Source organism: Osmerus mordax, chromosome 24, assembly GCF_038355195.1.
Source record: "Osmerus mordax isolate fOsmMor3 chromosome 24, fOsmMor3.pri, whole genome shotgun sequence".
Taxonomy (NCBI): Eukaryota; Metazoa; Chordata; class Actinopteri; order Osmeriformes; family Osmeridae; genus Osmerus; species Osmerus mordax.
Window position 1 is genome coordinate 4,830,906 of NC_090073.1, and position 22,257 is coordinate 4,853,162.

Here is a 22,257-nt window from a genome sequence, read left to right on the forward strand (position 1 = left end):
GACAAAGACCGCCCAGACCAAGTGCGCTAACATTTTATATACTTGTACGTCCGAAGCATTTCTTACACTTAGTCAAATACACACCATCCCCAATTACTCCCTCCATAGAGAACCTGTGAGTGTGTGTGTGTGTGTATGAAGTGTGTGTGTATTAAAGAGAGTGAGAGACTATGGAGTATGTTTGTTCTACTTATGCTTTGTGAAGTTTCTTACTGCATTTCACATGCGTGCAATTGGAGTAGTGTTGAATTTGTTAATTTATTGATTAGAATGTCTTTGCGTCCCTGGGGAAAGAAGAACAAGATAAATGTAGCATTTGTAACCAAACCCCTTACAAAGGTACTTGGGCTACAGCAACTCTTTTACAGGACTAACAAAATAAAATTTAAAAAGGAAAAAAAAGACATATATTTAAAAGAACAAAAACATGAGGAAAAAAACTGTTTATTCAAGTGCCATAGTTAGAGAGAGAGAGATGGGACTGGACTGGAGACATGAGGCATAGATGCTTTATTGTGTATGTTTACTTGAGAACCAATCAAAAAATGGGAATTTCCGAAGCAAGTGTGAGTTTGATTACATTACTTTTTGCTTGTTTGTTGGTTTATATGTTTGTATGATCGCTTTTACACTTGGTGAGAGGCCTCTAAACTCTGAACTTTGGACACCATCCCGACCCCTCACGGCTCACATGTAGCAATGGCCAATAAGACGACACAGACTCACACTCTGTGTGTGTCATGTGTGTGTGTGTGTGTGTCAGGTAGGAGTCAGGTGGTGTCCAGAGATCAAACTGTGAGGTCTTCTCATGTCTCCTTCCAGATGTAAATATGAAGTGAAGGTCTGAAGTGATTTTTTTTTGTTCTTTTTTTTTGTTAAATTCTATATTTTATGGCTTTTGTAGACATTTCTTTGTGGGAGGAAAAATAAAGAAAATTTTATGGATGCATTTCTGTCTCATTATTGTTCCTATTTCCATAGTTTTTTCATAAAAACGTGATGAATAAAACTTTGAATACATTTGATTTATTTAAGTGTGAGTCATAAACCACAGTATTTGGCACATTCAATAACACTTAGTGAGATGACAGAGACCAGTGACAGATCAGATTCCAAAGCTCTAATTTAAGGAACAGTTAGATCTTCATAAGGACCCCCATGCAGCAACACAAGCATGTGTACTTATTATAGTGATGTCATACACCTCAAATGGTATACCATATATTCGGTCACACATCCTACAGACAGATCTGAAGCGCCATAGCACTGACATGGTTGTCACCATGGCAGCATGGACATCTCTGTGTTCAAACCAAACAAACGTGCTACGTCGCTATGTCAAGGGAGTGTATCATTAGCTCAGTAAACAAGTAATCTCTTTTTTTGGGGGGGCACTATGACCCAGAAACACGTAGTACGCACATACCCTCCCCCCGTTCCTAACTGTCAAATACAGCACTGGTGATTCAGACTAGAAGGAGATTTCACTGTGTGTTTAGATTTGCCTGAGAAGGTGGGACTTTGGTTTAACGAGGATCTGTAACCAACTAACACTACCCCTAACCTATACTCTCACACTAACCTTAACTTTAACACATACAAACAGTAACACAAACCTAAACCAATGCCTCGACCCAAACGTCAACACTGAACCTGTGAGAACACTGCTGATGCAGATGAAATGACCCCTGCTCTGATAATGGGGCCAGAAGTTACACCCTGGTCACAGCCTCGTCAGTGCCCTTCTCCACCTGGTCTCTTCCTCCCCCTCCCCCTCCCTCCTCCTCCTCCTCTTCTTCCTCTTCCTCATCCTCCTCCTCCTCCTCCTCCTCCTCCTCCTCCTCCTCCTCCTCCTCCTCCTCCTCCCACTCATCCTCATCCTCATCCTTCTCCTTCTCGTCCACTTCCTCCACCACCTCCTTGTCCTCCTCCTCCTCCACGTCCTCCATCTCCTCCTCCTCCTCCTCCTCCACCTGCTCCTCATCCTCCTCCCCCCTCCCTTCCCCCTCCTCCTCCTCCTCCTGCTCCTGCTCCTCCGAGGCCCGCCGCGTCATCCAGCCGTCGTCCGCACTCCTCCTCCTCCTCAGATCTGACGACAGGAAAACATCCGTGAGGAACGCGGCGGCCCTCCTCGCGTCCTCTCCACAGAGGAGGGCCGTCGGCAGGGCAGGGAGGAAGGCCAGAGAAGGCGCATGAATAATTTGGTTTGATTTGATGCGAGGGAATCTTGGAGGGAACGCAAGAAGGAGAAGGATAGGGAAGAAAAAAACAAAAACAAAGCACCTTTGAAATATCAAACGCCAGCACGGCAGACTGTTTACGTGCCGGCTGGTTTGTTTGTTTGTTTGTTTTTGATCGAGTTTCCAAGGCGAGGAGGGCCTTCTCCCTCAAGACGCTGGTCTGGTACGTCTCCACTCCACCCAGAGACTGTAATTAATAACTAATCAAAGCTAATGTCTCCACAGTACATCGTTAGCACAAAGCCCTGTTTAATACGTAATCAAAGTCAGCGCTCTGGCCCCTCCCTCCGCGTTGTTGTCGCGGCGATAAGCGGTTGCCTCCGCTTAATGAGCTGGTTGTTCTTGGGTTGGGAGGGGAGGGGGGGGGGGTTGTATTTCAGAAAACAAAGCTCTCGAGTGAGGACATTGAGGTGACACACACACGCCAAAGTGTGGTAGGGGGGGGCGGGTAAGAGCGGGCACTCGCACACGTGCGCACACACAGAAAAGCACAAAGGAGGTGTGTGTGTGTGCATATGTGTACATTTGTGCACGCATATGTGGCCGTGAGCATGTCTATGTCCGTACGTATGCGTGTGTATACGCGTGTATGTGCACGTGTGTACGTGTGAGTGTGTGTATATGTGTGTGTGTGTCCTGACCTGTGAGGCCCAGGCGGTGACAACAGGCGTTACAGCTGTGTTTGAGCAGGAAGCTGTGGATGGCCACATCTCCCAGGTTGGCCGGACCAAACACCATGTCACCAGAGGAGCTGCTACTGAGGGAACACACACACGCACACACATACGCACACACACAAACATGCGTGCGATACACACAGCCGTGCAGACCCAGCGTTGAGCAGGAGAGCGGGGGTGGACAGTAGCCCGCTGATGGTGTGTGTTCCACCTGCAGCATGCTGACGCCTCACCTCATGTCTCCAGCTCTGATGACGGATGGGTCTGTGAGGTCCTCACCCACACCTGCCAATCACACAGGGAGAGAGAGACACCGTGAAACGGATGAACATGAAACAGACAGAGACAGACAGCCCCCAGCCCCAGGCCTTGACCTCAGGCCCCAGTCCCCAGCCCCCAGCCCCACCCTAACCCTCTGACAGACCCTGTATGTCCAGCACCAGCATCTCTCCTCCAGAGTACTGGTGGCTCCAGTGGGAGAAGGCCAGCAGTGTTTCCTCCAGGCTGCAGCAGGGGGCGATCTCCTGACCCATGTTGTTGTTGTACTTCCGGAAGTCTCCCGACAAGTTCCTCTCGATGGTCAGCCACTGGCCGTCAGAGTGGCAGTGCACCAGTGACACGTCCAGGAACCTTGGAGAGAGGCGCACACACACACACGCGCACCCGAGTCAAAAAATTTGGTATAATTCTCAGAATACTAACTCGCAAATACATTGACCGTTCACTTACACACTTGTTATAAATAGAAAAAGTGACATAGAAAAAAATGCACACACACACACAGTCAGACCTGGGAGAGTGAGGCACGTTGTCTGGTTTGACCTGGTTGAACACCTGCATTAGCTTCTGGGCTGCCCTCTGCTGTTGAATCTCCTGAAACATCCAGAGCTGTTAACCCTCTGCTGTTAACCGCTGAGAGGGTGAGACAGTTTACACAGTGGAAACACAGCGTGTACACACACTCACACACACACACACACACAGTGTAGACGCACACACACACAGTGTAGACACACACACCCCCTGAGCATCCGTACCCTGAGACAGAGCTGAAGGTTGGGGTTGGCGCCAAAGTGCTTCTGCCAGGTTCGGAGCACCTCCGGCCTGAAGGCCTTCACCACGTACACCAGGCCGGGGCTCAGGACCCGCTCCTCCGCCCAGGTGCACAGCACGCGCCTGGCCCAACGCAGGCCCCCCGCCAGGGAGTCGTCGCAGGACAGGGGCTGCAGCACGGCCGACAGTCCCCGGGACGACCAGAAGGGGACGCTCCACGTCCTCGCCTCCTCCAGGGAGTAGATGCTCACCTCCTCCCCCGCTGTCCCGGGAGGGGGGTGGGTTGGGGGGAGGGAGGGAGGGAGGTGGGGGAGGGAGGGAGGGGAGGTGGGGGAGACAGGGAGGTGAGACAATAGCATCTATCCAGCTTCATGACTTATCTCTATCCCGAAGAAACCCAAACCCTAGTGACCCCAACCCTAGCCTCGACCCTCGACCCCTCAACCTAACCCTAATCCCAGTTCTATCTCCCTCTTATCAGAACTTGGATCTCCTCTCACGCTCATTAAGGTCAAAGGCTTGGATGGAATACAGTGTTCCCGTGGAAACGCTCTCCCAGTCCTTGACAGCCATGTTATCTACATCATCTAACCCTTGGATCGTAGCATTGCAATACAAATCTTGTCACTAGGCGAATCTCGCACCTGGACCTGAGCCACGCTTATCCAAAAACAACTCATCTTTTAACATTGGCATAACCCAGCGGAAGCTAGCGCTATCTTCCTGAAGCGGTCACCTTTGACCTGGCTTTCACATGAAGGCTGGCAGAAGGTTGACTCACCCAGGAAGGAGACCGGGGTGAAGGGGATGGTGTGAGCCAGTCTCATCAAATTGTTTCTCTCCATAGCTGTCACGCACATACACACACACGCATTAAAAAACACGTACATTCACACATGAAACAGACATGCCCAGGAACACACACACACACAATCGAAAAACACACACACACATCACACACAATGAGAGCAATCCCAAAGAGTGTGGATTCTGAAAGCCAAATGACATCATCGTGACTAAGTCCTGTTAGAGGGAAGCGTGAGTGACTCCAGGTCTACGGTACCTGAGTAGTGTGGATCCAAGTCCTCGCTGGACTGGAAGGTCTTGGCTGAAAGAGACATGGAGAGTGACCCCGTATCAACAGAACTGTCTACCCCAGACACCACGGAATCTAGCAGAAGATGCCTCCACGAAGACCTTACCGTCAAGGCCCATCCAACTCTGTAGTCTGAAAGAGAAGATAGGAGATCAATCCCTCCATCCATCCATCTGCCTCTTTATTCATCCTTCCATCCATGACACATCTCTCCATCCATCTATCCTTCCACCCCTCTATCGATCCCTCCATCCATGTATTCCACTACCTCTCTATCAATCCCTCCCTCCATCCCTCTATCTATCCCTGCAGCCATCCAATCCCCTACTCCTTAGTCCATCCATCCATCCATCCAGAAGATACATCCCTCCATCCATCCATCCCTCTATCTATCCCTCCATCCATCCATCCCTCTATCTATCTATCTATCTATCCCTCCCTCCATCCCTCCCTCTATCTTTCATCCGGACGTCTTCAGACTTACGATGAACGGCGGCTTAGAGTCTTGGCCCAGCTGTTCCACACGGAGTGACTGGGACTCCTGGAGCTCTACACACACACACACACACACACACACACACACATGGACAGCCACATAAACGCACACACACACACGGACAGCCACATAAACGCACACACACACACACACAGACAGCCACATAAACGCACACACACACACACAGACAGCCACATAAACGCACACACACACACGGACAGCCACATAAACGCACGCACACACACGGACAGCCACATAAACGCACGCACACACACACACGCACATCTTCATACAACTACACCGTAATAATTTATTGTAACTACAATAATGGCCCAATAATACCCCAACAACATCATGTCATTAACCTGACAGCTGAGCACAATTACACAACCCTACCTGAAGTGGAGAGGATAATTTATGCAGCAAATCCATTGGCTCGAAATCTGAAATGGCATTCAGAAGAGAGAGTTGATGGAGAAACATGAATTCAACATGTTACTAAAATAACTTTCTATATAGGTCTGGTGTAAAAAAAAAAACCTTCATATAGAATGCTCTGCATTTTCATGTTTACATTTTTCTCATTTAACAGACACTTTTATCCAGAGCGTACAAATACCCCATATCGAAAGTCCAGCGGAAGACCAAGGAACGGAAGTGCATAGTTCTAACAGTTTGGTGGTCTGGGTCAAAGAACGTTCTGTGTTTACCAGCCACATCGCAAAGTTAACTACCAACAACTGGTAATTCTCGTTCTGCCCCTAGACAAACGTACGCCTGGACGAAGGCGCCAGCTACTGAAGTGTAAAAGCTAGCTCTGGGCTCTGTGGGTCATACTGAGTTGGCTGAGGCTGGTCGAGGCCGACCAGCATGGCGTTTCCCCCTGCCTCCTCCTCTTCCTCCTCCGGGACATGGGTGAGAGGTGCGCCTGCATGTCCACCTGGGGGAGAGGAACAGAGAAAAACAAGCTTCATATGACAACATCCGACATGTAAACAGACCTTTACACAGATGCGGAGGGGGGAAGGAGGAGGAGGGGAGGACGTTGGAGAGACAGGAAGAAAGCAATTGGGGGACAGAGAGAGTGAGACGAGTAGACGGAGAGAGGAAGAGAGAGAGAGCGTGAGACAGGAAGAGGGAAACAGGAAGAGAGAGAGAATAGAGCGTGAGACAGGAAGAGGGAAAACAGGACGAGAGAAGAGATCGTGAGACAGGAAGAAGGAGACAGGAAGAGAGTGTGAGACAGGAAGAGGGAAAACAGGAAGAGAGAAGAGAGCGTGAGAGAGGAAGAAGGAGACAGGAAGAGAGAGAGGAGAGCGTGAGACAGGAAGAGGGAAACAGGAAGAGAGAGAGGAGAGCGTGAGACAGGAAGAGAGAGAGAGGAGAGCGTGAGACAGGAAGAGGGTCGGGAGCAGAACGGATCGTACAGCGTTGTCGCCGTCCTCCTGGATCTTGACGGTCTTCTTCTGCAGGGTCCTGCATCTGCTGCCTGGGGCTGCACACAGGTCGGAAGACTGGGACCACTCTGGAGGAGAACGAGCGAGCGTCATCTCCTCACTGAGGAACACTGAGGAACGTTGAGGAACACTGAGGAACACTGAGGAACGTTGAGGAACACAGAGGAACACTGATGAACACTGAGGAACACTGAGGAACACTGAGGAACACTGAGGAACATTGAGGAATGTTGAGGAACATTGAGGAATGTTGAGGAACATTGAGAAACACTAAGGAACATTGAGGAACATTGAGGAACACTGAGGAACATTGAGGAACACTGAGGAACACTGTGCTTGCCAGTTTCCTTACCGGTCACCTCCTTACCTCTGCTCTTGCTGAGGCCGAGGGGCGTGTCATCTTTAAGGCTCCTCCTCCCAGGGAGGCTGTCGCTGTTCATTGGTCCGTTGAGGGCAGGGAAGGAGCCCCGCAGCGGGCTGAGGGGGGCGCCAGAGAGCACCATGTTCTCGACGCTAGCGGACAGCGAGCGGCAGTGGTCGTAGGGGCGGTCCCTGCAGCGCCACGCCCAGCGAGGACAATTGGTCCTGGTCCGACCCCATTGGCCGTGCCGGATGTACCGCAAGGTTCCTGATTGGTCGGCGTCAGTGCAGAAGGCGGGATTGACCAGCCCTCCACCACAACCCCCTCTGTCGTCCCTGAGCCCAGGCAACAGGACAGCCTGGCTGGAGCCCCTAGAGATGTCAGCACTGGACACCTGCTCACCCCCCCTCTCCTCCTCCTCCTCCTCCTCCATAGAGGTCCCCTCCGGATGGGGGGACACGAGGGCGTCGCAGGTGCAGGGTTGGGTGAGGAGCTCCAGACCGCCCTCTCCAGGCCAGAGGGAGGGCAGAGACCCGGAGGGCGAAGGCTCGCTGGAGCCACGGGGGGTCTGGTCCCTCCAGCCCACGGCCAGGTGGGAGAGGGAGCCCGGGGGGGAGAGGCGGTATCCCAGGGGCCTCACCTCGCTCTGGGAGGGCCTGGGCACATCCTGGGGAGCCAGCAGAGGAAGTACAGCTTAATCATCCACAGGAGATAAAACACCTCGTTTCTTCAGGCCCTGAGGACCACAATTGAAGACCACTATGTTTGAGGCTGTCAAATCACGAACATACAAATAAACATACAGACAAATATGCACACACAAGGGAATTAAAACATTCCAATCCAACACAAGAAGTAAACAGCATGTTTACAGCATGTCTCGAATCCCAAACAAATACTGATGGTGTAATACCTCCACCTCCTCCGTACGCCCACCCCCGCGCGCCCGGCCCCCCCAGCCGGACGCGTGCCACTCCATCGACAAGCGTCGGCCCCCGGGCCCGACGGCCCTCAGCAGGGAGGGAGGGCTGCTGAGGTAGGCTTTGGGCGCGCAAGACGGGGTGACGTCCCCCCCAGCCCCCCGGGAGAGGGTCCAGCTGTGGGGGAGGTGGCGGGAGCGCGCGATCGGCTGCCAGTGGGCGAGCCGCGCCTCTTCCTGCTGCAGGCTGTCGGAGGCGGAGAGGAGGGTGAGGGTGTCCACCGCCAGGGCCGACATGTCCTGGAGCTGACCCAGCTGGTCGTCGAGAACCTGCAGGCTGTCCTGGATGAAGTGGACCTTCTCGGACACCTCCAGGGCCACCTCCACCATCTCCTCAGCCCTGACACGCAAAGAGGGAGGAGAAGGTCAAAAAAAAAACGATGGGTATGAAAGCTCCAAACGTTACGATTTCAATCGGCTTCTCCAGTTCGCCGAGTCGGGTCTGAATCCCAAGTAACGGGTGACCAAGAGTTCAAAGGCTCGGTCGAGTTTAAGACGAGTTTACGAAGCGAGTGTTACAAAGGGTGAGGTATCACAGTCCTTCTTCTAACATGAAACGAGCCCTATCTGGCTTTCATTATTCTTCACAAAGGACCCTCTATGAAGGGTAGCAAATCAGGTACACTGGTACTCCTCTTCTCCTCTCAACTCGAAGGAGAAGATGTTATCTGTCGACCTAAACAGTCAAAGTCCTTGAAACGTAGACATCTTTGCTCTACTACTTCAACACAAATCACTGAATCAATGCTCAGGCATGCACAGACTGCTCTTTCATACAAAGACAGAGGCCTACACATTCCTATCTAGATGACGTCCTTCTGACCAAACCTCTGTAGCGTTTACTTCTACAAAACAACCAATACACAAGGTTATAATTACTGCAGGCTCTCATTTATCTTTCAGCCATTTGTTTTGTCGACAAATGTCTTTGTTCTGTTGCACGGGCACACCGAGAGAGAGAGGGGAAGGTAGAACATGTTGCGGGAGAAACGGAGGGTTTATATGGTAGGAAAAGGAGATGTTTTCTGTCTTTTCACTGCTATATGCTGTCATGGTCTTTCTGAGGCCGTGGTCGACCACCTCGACAGGGCGCGGTCTCACCGTTCGGACGTGGCTCTGATCCGGTTGGCCTGGCTGCCGAGGAGAGCGTGGTTCTTCTCGTGGATGTGGATCTCCACGCACCTCTCCTCAAACTCGTGAAGCTTCTTCAGGTCCTCTCGCCCCAAGTACAACTCTGAAAGGGGAAATGTACAACATGACATACTGTTTATACTGTATATATTTCCATTTAGTCATTTAGCAGACGCTCTTATCCAGAGCGACTTACAGTAAGTACAGGGACATTCCCCCCGAGGCAAGTAGGGTGAAGTGCCTTGCCCAAGGACACAACGTCATTTTGCACGGCCAGGAATCGAACCAGCAACCTTCTGATTAATAGCCCGATTCCCTAACCGCTCAGCCATCTGACCCATATATATATAATTATGTACGCATATATGTGTGTGTGTGTGTGTAATATATGATGTGTATACAGTGTTTATGTGTGTGTGTGGGTGGCTGCAAGCGTATTCACCTGGCTGTGAACATCATCATGTGTGTGTGTACAGTGTACACACTACCTAACATGCAAGAATGATCCCACACACTCACTGAGTCCGGAGTCTCCCTCCTGTCCGGGGGTGCCCCGGTGCTTGCGGTAAATGGCGCTCACACACTGGGTCATGTGACTGAGGATGATGAAGGGCGGGGGCAGCCAAGGCCTCTCCTGATAGGTTTTGAGGTAGCGGTAGCGGTTGTACTTCCACACCTTGTTGGAGATGGACTTCATGTTGAAGTAGACATTGCTGTGGAGACAGAGATGGGAGGGGGGGGGGTAGGAGTGAGTGAGCGAGCGAGAGAGTTGTGACTCAAAGAAAGAAAGAAAGAAAGAAAGAAAGAAAGAAAGAAAGAAAGAAAGAAAGAAAGAAAGAAAGAAAGAAAGAAAGAAAGAAGAAGGAAGGAAAGAAAGCAGTTTGGGGGTCTGAGGTAGTGGGAGTGTGTGGGTGTGCTGGTGCCAGTCTTACTTAAAAACTGCGATGAGGAGGTTGACCATGATGATGTACTGGACAAAAAGATAAACAGCCTGGAGGAAGGGAGTGATGAAGGAACCAGGGGGGCAGGGCTGGCCCCCTTCACATGCTGTAAACATACACACACACACACACACACGGCTGTGAGAGGAGGAACGTTCTACATCCAGTCTTTGACTGGCTTTCGGCTTAGACTACAACACAGGAGATCTCCACCAGCATCTCTTCTACCTCCAAACCTAGAGTGAGGACCTCCATTGGAAGATACGGAACGTTCTCTGGTTCCCTACCATCTATCTCCCCGGCATAAACCTCCCCGAACATCATCCAGTAGGGCTGGTCCACCACGTCCTGGGCCAGGCGCCAGGAAGGCTCCTCGTCCGGGGATAGGATGGCTTTCCTGGACACCCCGAAACTCAGCAACACGATGGCCATCATCACCACGATGTAGAACATGTCTCTGGTCTGAGGGCCACAGGAGAAAGACCAATGACAGTAGGAAGCACAAGCGGGTTATCCAAAGCGGCGTCAAAGGGGGGATTTGAACCTGTGATCTGGGGTCAAATGCTCTACCACTCAGCTTTACCCAGTAAATGTCCTTACAAAATGTATGTTATTGTATATAGCAACCTTGTTCCTGGAGAGCTACTTTCCTGTTGGTTTTGGCACCAACCACACGTATTTGACCTGATTTAAAAATAGTTTAAGCTGCTAATGATTAGAATCAGGTGTGCCAAATTAGTGTTGGAGCAAAATATATTATAAGTGATTGAGAAGAGATTTTATAGTTTGATATTAAAAAGCATGTGACACTACTGTGAAGTGGTGATCCACCTCCGGGGGGGGGGGGGAATTCTACGGTAGCCCAGCCCCAGACGAGTGTGTGTCTGGCCCCACCCACCATCTTGGTGATCATGGTGAGGTAGGGTCCGGCGTACTGGTTGAGGGCCAGGAGGTCCAGCACTCGGACGGACCAGAAGATGATGTCCAGGCAGTAGCTGATGCGGCCCGCGGTGCGGAGCTCGCCCCCCTGACAGCGCAGGACCAGGCCGGACAGGAAGAGCAGGATGGCCAGCAGGTCCAGCACGTTCCAGAACTCGCCAAACCACACCCGCAGCTTCTTGATCGGCTGCCTGGGCTCTGACATCATCACCTGGGGACCGGAGCCCGGAGAGACCGCAGGGTTCGAGGGGAACGAGATGGCAACATGTGAGCTGTTAAAGTTGTCGAGGGGGACTGAAGCGAAGGAGAGAAGGAGAGAGGGGGAGAGAGAGAAAGAGAGAGGGAAAGAAGGAGAGAGAAAGAAGGGAGAGGGAAGGAGATTGAGAGAGAGAGAGAGAGAGAGAGAGAGAGAGAGAGAGAGAGAGAGAGAGAGAGAGAGAGAGAGAGAGCGAGCGAGCGAGCGAGTGAGAGAGAGAGGGGGAAAGAGAAAGAGCGAGAGAGCGAGGTGGACTCCAGACCCCGTGGTGGGAGCCAGCTGAAGGAGAGCGCTGCTCCTCCTCTCCCTCCAGAGCTGGCCCTCACCTCACGGGTCTTCTCCAGGGCGGTGGACAGGATGTAGGCGATCACCAGCCACTCCGGCCAGCTGGGCCGGTCCTCCAGCTTCACCAGCACCATGTAGGCGAACAGCATGAGGAACACCAGGTAGGACATCTGCTCCACAGACACCCACACAACACAAACCACCCAGATAGACACATCAAGTCTCACATTCAACAAATCCAACAAATACACATTTAACACAGAGAAAAACAATCCCGATAATAATGTGTTCTTTTAGCAAGGTCAGGTAAAGGGGGAGGTTTCAAACCTGTGACCGCTTCATCTGTAGTCAAATGCTCTACCACTAAACCACTATACCTATCCCTAAGCAACACATGAGCTCTGAGGTCATTTTGCTAGCGAGATTGTAAAACAGTAAAACTGTGCCACATATGAAACAACATGTAGACTCCAATAATAAAACAAGGTCAATATCAACTGATAGTAATCAATAGTAGCTGATACAGTAAGTGAATCCCTCTTTGACCCAGACAGGCTCCCTGAGGTGAACACAAGACCCAGCACTGTGTTCACGCGTTACTGCGCGGGAGACACCAACCGTGTGGAACCAGAATTTGACGACTGGAGCCGTGTAGAACTCGTAGAACTTCCTGGTCCAGCGCAGCCAATAGGACGAGGCCCGGAAGGAGCCGGGCACTGGGTCGGATGTCCTCCCCTTCTCTGCGTCGGCCACACCCTGCACGCCACACGCACGGAAGGGGCGTCAACATCCAACAGGAAGGGGGGAGGGGACGGTTATTGTAATGTCTTCATGTAGCAGATGCTTTTAGACCTTTTCTCCTGTCTCCTTGGCTGTCATTGGCTTAGCAGAGTCCCACCCAAACTGCATCGCCTCCTGCGATTGGGGCACGTGGGACATCTGGGCGGGGCTGTTGAACTCGAGCAGCAGGATGGCAGGGGGCAGGAGGAGACCGAGGATGATCTGAGGACAGGCAGACAGGCAGACAGAGAGACAGGCAGACAGGCAAACAGACAGGCAGACAGGCAGGCAGGCAGGCAGACAGGCAGACAGGCAAACAGACAGGCAGACAGGCAAACAGACAGGCAAACAGACAGGCAGACAGGTGGACATCATCGTCTGACTGACCCGGACCTAGCTGCACCTGGGACAGCAAGGACCTGGTTCAGGCTGAAATGAAAACACTGTCACGTGATGTGAGCTACTACAGTAAACATGATATTACTGACTGGCACCACACAGTTTCTATTCCAAAAACATGGAAACGATTGTCACAATGTTAAATCAGCATCACTCCAGATGGTGTCATCACTTGACATGGCTCGGTCGTGGACCTACCCTGTGACACCCTAAACCTGTTACGTGAGAGCTAATAAGGGAGTCAGGTGGCTGAGCGGTTAGGGAAGCGGGCTAGTATTCAGAAGGTTTCCAGTTCGATTCCCGGCCGTGCAAAATGACGTTGTGTCCTTGGGCAAGGCACTTCACCCTACTTGCCTCGGGGGAATGTCCCTGTACTTTACTGTAAGTCGCTCTAGATAAGAGCGTCTGCTAAATGACTAAATGTAAATGTAATAAACCCAGAACCGAAACCGACAATCCCACCGTTCCACAACTTTCTCCCGCAGCCGTCAAAAAAACAGGTCCCCCTCTCCGTCCTTCCGGCTTTACCTTGAAGTAGGAGTTCTTCCTCATGTTGAGCCGGCCGGTCCACAGGTCGGTGAGGAGCGCCTGGGTGCAGGAGTGGGACACGAATTCCCGCAGGCGGCAGGACACGGCCACCTGGAGACAGGTGAAGTGGCTCCAGCACTCCATGTCGGAGGTGAGCAGCTTCATGGCCATGTGGGCGTTCTGTCGGAAGGCGCAGTCGAGCAGGTCCACGGCCAGCTGTCCGAACTCCCTGACGGGGGGAAGGTGGAGCGCGTGAGCGCGCGATTGAAAACACACCCCCAACCCAAAAGAAACACACGGGGGAACACACGCATGTCAAATACACACGGGGAACAGGTGCTTTCGAAAACACGCACCCACGTGTGAAAAACCTAACCGGGGGAAACACACACACACACACACAGAAAAACACATTTGGTGCAAAAGCCCACCCCACCCCCTCCCCCCACACACACACACACACGCACATGGAATAGGTCTTGAACTCGTCGGCGATGCTGTCGGCCATGTGGCTCTGCCGAGCCTCCAGGGCCATGGAGCGGTACAGCTTGCAGGCCACGGTGGCGCGGGCCAGGGCCTCCTCGCCGTGCCGCCACAGGAACAGCGCCATCTGCTGGCGCCGCTGCAGCACGGCCCACACAAACAGGTCGTTGAAGTTGTAAACAAAAAGACGGGAGTCGTCCCGCCGCTGGGGAGGGGTCTCCTTCGGCTCCCCCGAAACCACGCCCTTTTCCTGGGGAGAAGGGGGAGGGAGAGGAGGAGGTGGAGGAGGAAGAGGAGATGGGAGAAGAGGACAACAGGGCCAAAAAGGGTCATTTCAGCTGGAGCTCGTCAGAGCACAATAAGGCTGGACCACGTCGGCCTTAAACGCCCTATAGCCGTTTTGAGCAAAGCTCCCACTAACACAAGGTAGAGCGTGTTTAAAGGAGACCTTGCGCTCGTACGGCTTCGCCGTGCGGTAAAAGTGGGAGGGGTGCCGGGGGTCGCTGGTGCCGGGGCCTGGCTGAGGGGGGGGGGGCGCCCGGCCTCCTCCCCTTGGTCGGGGGTCCCGTCCCATCCCGAACCGGTTCCTGTCGGGGGGGGGAGAAGAACGGCTGAGTCAGGACGGTTCAGCAGAAGGTGCGGGCCAGGCGGTCAGGCGGTCAGGCGGCCAGGCGGGAAGGCGTCCCCCTCATCACCTTGGTGCGGACGTGAAGGCGGTCGTACGCCGCCCGGAACTGCTTGCGTGTGTAGGAGCTACGATAGGCCCCGCCCATCAGGTACTCGATCACCATGCCTACGTCGATGATGGAGAGCTTGTATCCTGCCGGGAGATGAGTCTAGACGCACGCGGACACAGACACACACACACACACAAAGAGACACACCCACACACAGGGAGACCGACACACACACGCACGCAAGAGACGGAAGCACACAGACACACTCAGAAAACATACACAACTGTCACAGACAAACATCCACCAGACCAAAGTGCAACCTACAACCCTGTCTGCTTAGGCCACTCACCTGTTTAGCATCTTCCACGAGGTGACAGAGGAAGTTGTCTGTCACTCCTTTTGGCTGGGAGAAAGGAAGTAGACATGTTTATCCTTCGTGTTTGTACCATTTAGTTTGGTTCTGTCAGAAGGTTCATGACTAGAGGGCTTCTAGTGGGCATGTTAGGTCTAAGGTGATTAAATATTAAACGTGATTTTGATCTTTAGATTAAAAAAAGAGGCCAACATCAAGCGCCCCATGCCACGACACACGCTGTGATCTGAACAACAGCTATGAAAGACAGCAACACCAGGCCTGCTTCTAGTTACTAGGGTATACATTTACAGCCAAATAACGGCTCTGAAATAATGCATCTATAATTGGTCCAAAACAACAGGGAAACCAGAAGCCTACTTAGAATGCATTACTGTGATTGCAATTATATCCAATGTTACGGCAAACTGGAATATGCCGCCGCTATTGTGGCTTCAAGAGGAAGAAAGAATAGGAGGAAGGGTGGATAACGAGAAGAGAGAGAGAGAGAGAGAGAGAGAGAGAGAGAGAGAGAGAGAGAGAGAGAGAGAGAGAGAGAGAGAGAGAAGAAAAGGAGAGAGGGGGGAGGTGGTTACAGTGTTGTAGAGCTGCTCCAGCCTCTCCACAGACAGGAAGCGGTTCATGGTCATGCCGTGGTCAATGAGCAGCTTGACGAAGGCCACGCGGTCCATGAGCAGAGCGTTCAGCATGGCCTGCTCCAGAGAGCCCACCTGGGGGGGGGGGGGGGCGGGGGGGGGGGGGGGGGGCGGCACGCCTGAAGCAGTCAGGAGGTGGGTACACACACACGCACACACATGCACTTATACACACACGTACTTATACACGCACATACTAGCACACACACGTACTTATACACACACGCATGCACACACTTACACATACATGTACACACATACATACACCCAAACGCACACACACACACACTGTGTGTGCCAATATAGGACAGATCAATGTTGTCACCCTTTTGTACTTTGATGCTGTCTACAGGGGACGGACCATTGTTGTGACTGACGAGATTATCTGATGACACCAAGGAAACCATTTGATTGTGTCTGAAGAACGCTGACTTTTGGGCATTTAACTGTTTGAGATGACCGCGTGTCAGAATGCCAAAGTGACACACACACACATGAAGTCACGCATACATGTATACACACATACAAATACTGTACATACATACATGCATATACAGTACATCCCGACACACACACACACACACTCGGCTGTCTGACCTGCCAGTGCTGTCCATACACCAGGACGTGTGTGTTGGCAATGTCCGCCCGGTCCCATGCCAGGGTCATGCTCAGCTGTGACGCTGGACTGGCCTTGGTTCCTGTCAATCACACAGGCAGCCAATCAGGAAAGCACAGCCGCCGGCACACATCTGACGGGAGCCAATGGAATCTGTCAGCGTTTATGACTGTGACAGAGTTCACCAGTCCTTGGCTGAGGGGGACTAGCGTTGTTATCTATATTAATAATAACAAATGTGTTTGTTTGTGTGAGTAGCCGCGTTTGTTGGCTAATATCCTGTCAGGATATTAGGTCATGCACGCTGTGTGTGTGTGTGCGTGTGTGTGTGTGTTTTTCTGTTTGTAACATCCTGTCAGGGCCTTCTGTTAGGTCATGTACGGTGCAGAGGACAGGAGAGAAGATCCACCTTTCAGAGTGGTGGTCAGTATGGCTATGTCCGGCTCCTGGTGCTCCTCCGACTCCGAGTCAAAAATTGTGATCTGGACGTGGGAGAGGAGCTCGCCGTTATTTCACAGAGAGGGACCGACAACTGCAGTACTCGTAGATACACACACACACAAGTTGGCATACACAAACGCAGACACACACACACACACACGGGTACTCACAGACTGGCGGTGCTCCATGCACTCCATGAGCACGCCGCAGAGTTGGGCCGCCTCGTCGCTCTCCAGACCAAACACGCCCTCGATCCTCACCAGGAGGTCTTCCTGGATGTCGGCGTCCAGCTGTCTGCACACACACACACACACACACCGTCACTCGACTAGTCTAACCCTAAAAGGCGTCAGTATCGCTTCCGCCCTCTCTTACCCGCCCTGTGGTTCGACCCGCTGACCTCGATAATAATAAAAAGGTGTTTGTGAAAGTGAGGTGGACCCCCCTACCTATCCAGGGCTGTCTGCTTGTGGAGGAAGGCCAGCAGGTCGGCCGCCCTGCCCGACCCCTCGAAGACCAAGACTGGCACGGGAGGCACGCTGCTCACGTAGTCGAGCACCGTGGCGACGAGGCCAGGGCCGCCCTCCACCACCACGCACACCGTGGGCACCCCCTGCTTCAGCCCTGCCACGTGGGGGATGGCTTGAGAAGGGCCGCGCACACACGCACACGCACCTACACGTCCTCGCACAGACCAGGCCCGCCTTCACGCAAACAGACCACGCGCACCTGACAGACATGCACATCCACACTCAAAAACACCAACGCTCGCACCGACCCCAAACACACAAACGCCACAATAGCACACACACCCTTACCCTCACTCACACACACACACACACACACACTGAGACTCACTGGGGTGGATCTTCTGCGTCTGAATATGTCTCTCCAGCCTCCTCCTGAACTCCCGCTGGCAGCCATTTTTACCCAGAGTTCCATCGTCCACCAACAGGAAGTGGGAGTGCAGGCCGTTCAGGAACGCACGCTTGCTCAGGGGGTTTTCCAGAAGGGGCTGGTAGGGCTTGAGAAGCTACAGGACAGGAGCAAGACACCATCACCACACATCACCACACAGCATATGAGGCAGGTGGGTCATAAGATTTGGGCTCTCAGGGTGTACAGTACACATGTGTATGTACGGTACCATTCGACATCATCGTACCCCCACACACCAAGTCTTGCTCTGAGCGCCAGGACTCACGTCTGGGCCGATGAGCTCCCAGTGGTCCTCCACCACGCCCCAGGGGGTGACCCCCAGGGTGTTCCTTCTGCGGAGGTCCAGGCTGCCGTGGGCCTTCAGGGCCTCTCCCACGTACCGGGACACACCTGGAGGACGGGGCCGCAGGTGACGAGCACTTCCGAGGTAGGGGGGTTCGGGGAGTTGGATACGCTTAGACGTACACATACTCAGACACACAGACAGTCACACACACCTGTGTTGATGCCATCCGTGAGTATCCATGCTCCAGTGCTCTGGGCAGCCTTAACCAGGCCCCTGCTGAAGGCCTGCTTGACTTTAGGGGGCAGGGAGAAGTTCTCAGCCCCCCCGTGGATGGAGAGGAGAAGCTTGGGTCTGACCATCTGCCACTCCCTCAGCATCAGCTGGAGCAGGGCCTCCGCCTTGGTGTCCACGGCAACACGGACGTACTGCAGCCGCAACACACACACACACACGCGCGCGCACATCGCTGGACGTGACCGTCACGCGGAGACATCCAGCGTGTGCGGAAGCAGCACACACACACACACACAACGCAAAGAAACCAAAGAGACGCGCGCGCGCACAGGAGACGCACACAAAACAGACACACAAAACAAGCACACACCCACACGGAAGACACACACGTCCAAAACGCACAATGACGCACGGAAAGCACACTCACGAAACACCCCCACGGACACAAAAAAACACGCAAAACACACATACAAAAACACACAATTACACATGTAAAACGCACACACACACACACCTTTGCCCGGCAGGCTCGTTTGGCGCTGTCCTGGAACTCGATGGTTCCGTAGGCATCGGTGGTGCTGGTCCTAGTGTGCTGCTGTACCGACCAGCTCTCCTCCTCACCCGCCCCAGCAGAGAGGGAGAGGGGGGGGCCCGCGTCCAGCCAAGTGTGTTCCCCCAGCAGACGACCACAGCAGCATCTGCAGGGGAGGGGGGGGGGGGGGGGGGGGGGGGGGTACTATTGTTTATCTGCAAAGCCGAACTCGGAAACACCCCTTGCTTTCCGCACAATACACTTGTGTGACGATGTGTTGAGCAATTTCTGAACTGTTCACACAGCTTGCTGACACACAGGCACACAGACACACACTGTCAAATCCTACCTTATTAGGTTCTGGCACACTTGACACACGGGATAGCATCTGCAATAAAGAGGGAAGTTTGGGTCATAAAAGTCTCCATGAAGACTGCTTTCCAGGAAGGAGCTGAACAGTTGCCAGTTCTGCAGTGTGAAATACTGATTTGATATAAACCGTTCCTAGTTGAAAATGAATGACTTGTTAACAGTTATTAACAGTTATTAACAATGTCCTCTGATTCCAGATCACCTGTGGAGATCTCGACATGCTGGGATGAACTTCACACACTCTCTCTTGTAGAACGTGTTTTCTATCCAACACTTGCGTGACTGGAATAGGAAGAATCATTAGTCATTTCAGACAGTTAACCAAATAATAACAGTGTCTTTCTAGGACAAGACTAAACTAGTAAGCTACTAAGTACAACCAATAATCACCTTTTTAGGGAGGTTTTGGTGACCTATTTGTTCACTGTGTTGATTAAACATTGTTAGGCTTCCAAGAAACTACACCAAGAAACAATCCTCTGAAGTCCACAATCTGACCAGCGAAAAGTAAGATTGTAGTCCACGTCCCTCTCTCCCACTCCCGTCTCTCTCTCTCTCTCTCCCTCCCTCCCTCCCTGTCTCTCTATCCCCCAGCATCGCTTTGATACTCTGACCTATTCATGTTCCCAAAATTATCCAGAGCCCACCAAGTATTTCCCTTACGGAACCTGACCGAAATGTAACAATAGCCCTTGCAGCAAACTCGCATAGCTGCAAACACACATAGGAAACGTACGCTTCCTGCGGCGAGGAGAGATTCAGGCCAAAGCGGCTCTGTGTCATAACTAAACAGAGGGGACTCGCGATTGTATCAGCCGCCACATCAGGTTTACAGCTCTGGAATATCCACAAACAACACCTGAGGCGCATCAGTTGTTGTGCCTGCGTGTGTGTGTGTGTACACCACCCCCTCTTTGGTCTATTGCTCTCACCTTACGCGCAATTACAGATAGGAACAGACTAGTGTTTCCAGATGACTTCACGAATAGGCCTTACCGACCTACCCGTCAGTGCGAGGTGTTGCTTACCGTTTTTGTCTTGAAGCAAAACACCTGCAACATATAGTTCAACTGCAGTTGTTGCACGTGCTTTAAAAATACTCTTGGAGCAATTAACGATAATGAATATGAAGTCGGTTCTCCAACTACTTCGAGCTCAACCAGAACTGAATGAGTCCATTGATGGATGTGCTACACATACATGTAGTCATTTAGCAGACGGTCTTATCCAGAGCGATTTACAGTAAGTACAGGGACATTCCCCCGAGGCAAGTAGGGTGAAGTGCCTTGCCCAAGGACACAACGTCAGTTAGCATGACCGGGAATCGAACTGGCAACCTTCGGATTACTAGCCCGATTCCCTCACCGCTCAGCCACCTGACTTCCCCTCATACATGTATATACATACATTCGAATTACATCCATTTCGGGATTAAACACAGCATGCACACAGTTTAGAAGAGAAGGTCAAGCTTACCATTGTGGGAGATGAATTAACATGGGCTCGTGCGCCGCTGGCACAAGTGTATTTACCTAGGACAGGTAAGCGCACTTCACACATCACTAACTCGATTACCTTCCCTGCTCTCCATTGGCCTGTCTCTCAACGGGGGAGGGGTTTAGTCCATTTCTGGTCCAAGCGTAGCCTCCTCGGGTCCAAAGGTAGTCAGGATTCTCTTGGAAAGTCCTTGAGGAGTTCATGACCCCGTCCATAAACATATTTAGCAGTGACGATGTTTCGCGTTGGGGGCCAACTTCACGCAGGTCCATCCTTGACCTACCTTGAAGTAATGACACGCGTTAACGCCACTGGATGTCTGCGCAGTAGCAGTTTTCCATAATCTCAGCTGTCATGGGATTCAATCAGTCTTTATCAGTAGGCCTATAATTAGCCTAACAACTGTGACACTTTGCTAAAAATCTAAGTCAAATATCACAGGCCAACACAAAATCGTTACAAATCCAACTTGAAACGTCTGCATATAGGAAAGTACTCTTTCCCCATCCAATGACCCCGATGGTCATATGACACCAAGTGTGACATTTATGTGGAGTGATATATAACTAAACATTTCAGATGCCTTTGTGTGCGATGCATGTTATTTTCATACATTTGTATGATTTAATCCATATAGATTTGTTGTGATCATTTGAACCTGAGACCTGTTGATCTGCAGTCGAGGGCTCTACCCACCGAGCTCCACCCTCAGTGGTGAGGACATCATCCACAATAGGCTACACTTCTTATCATGTAGGCAAGGCTAAGTATAGCACATCATTAATAATCATTAATAAGTTACTTTAGCTAAACACAAACACGACTAGATGTGTGTTCCTTAATCTAAACAACATCCTGTTCTGGAATGTAAGGCGACTCCATCAGATAGCAAGCTACAATTAGTGATAAACTGGACACAGGGATTTTTTCATGGAAACAACTGAATTGATTTATTGCTGTGACTCGTCACGTTGGGACTGCTTCTCACATTTCTTGATCTCGGTTCCTTCCAAAAACCTTATCGGTTTTGACAAGCGTATTAAAGTACCTACAGCTAAAACCGTTCATTTGGAGTTGAAACTCAAGACATCAGCAAACTGGATGTTCGTTACAAACGAGAGCACAAGGTGTTAGGCCATATCTTTATCGTCAGAACAGAAACATCAAAAGATTCACATACCACTCAAATTTAACTTGTAAAAAAGTGAGAAAGTCTTCTTTCTTGAGGCTGAGTCGCACTCAAATACAGTGTATACGGCTTGTGTGATGTATTATGGTGTGTGTGTTTAACTCAATGTTATTGGGGAGTCTATAACTAGACAAGTCAGAACCATCATAATACATTGTCCATAGTGTTGTTCTTATTTAGGCTATGCTACACTAATTGTGACAGTGCTGTGTGCATGTCAGTGTGTGTGTCAAGTCCAGTTTGATTCGTCTCAGGTCTCCATGGCATCAGAGGAGTCTTTGACACAGGACAGTTTATTAGTGTCCTCCATATCTCCGGTGTTTATTAGAGACAGATCCAATTGTGGCAAGGGCATCCGCCAGTAC

The 22,257-nt window shown here is 51.6% G+C and overlaps 1 protein-coding gene across 1 annotated transcript; it reads right to left on the minus strand.

Moving 5' to 3' along the window:
* Positions 1-1,229: 1,229 nt before the first annotated feature.
* trpm6 (transient receptor potential cation channel, subfamily M, member 6) lies at positions 1,230-20,630 on the minus strand. Its single transcript, XM_067228463.1, is given in 42 exon segments — positions 1,230-1,238; positions 1,974-2,089; positions 2,882-2,991; positions 3,151-3,202; positions 3,342-3,547; positions 3,708-3,790; positions 3,955-4,232; positions 4,752-4,817; positions 5,034-5,078; positions 5,173-5,198; positions 5,551-5,615; positions 5,959-6,005; positions 6,400-6,502; positions 6,990-7,087; positions 7,387-8,047; positions 8,294-8,699; positions 9,461-9,593; positions 10,010-10,203; positions 10,423-10,537; positions 10,719-10,893; positions 11,330-11,581; positions 11,953-12,081; positions 12,530-12,655; positions 12,791-12,913; positions 13,619-13,847; positions 14,086-14,351; positions 14,550-14,600; positions 14,602-14,688; positions 14,809-14,937; positions 15,128-15,181; positions 15,727-15,861; positions 16,384-16,484; positions 16,812-16,884; positions 17,014-17,137; positions 17,293-17,467; positions 17,702-17,876; positions 18,048-18,172; positions 18,280-18,493; positions 18,817-19,000; positions 19,184-19,222; positions 19,409-19,488; positions 20,625-20,630. Coding segments are annotated over 42 exon segments (5,865 nt in total).
* Positions 20,631-22,257: the final 1,627 nt, after the last annotated feature.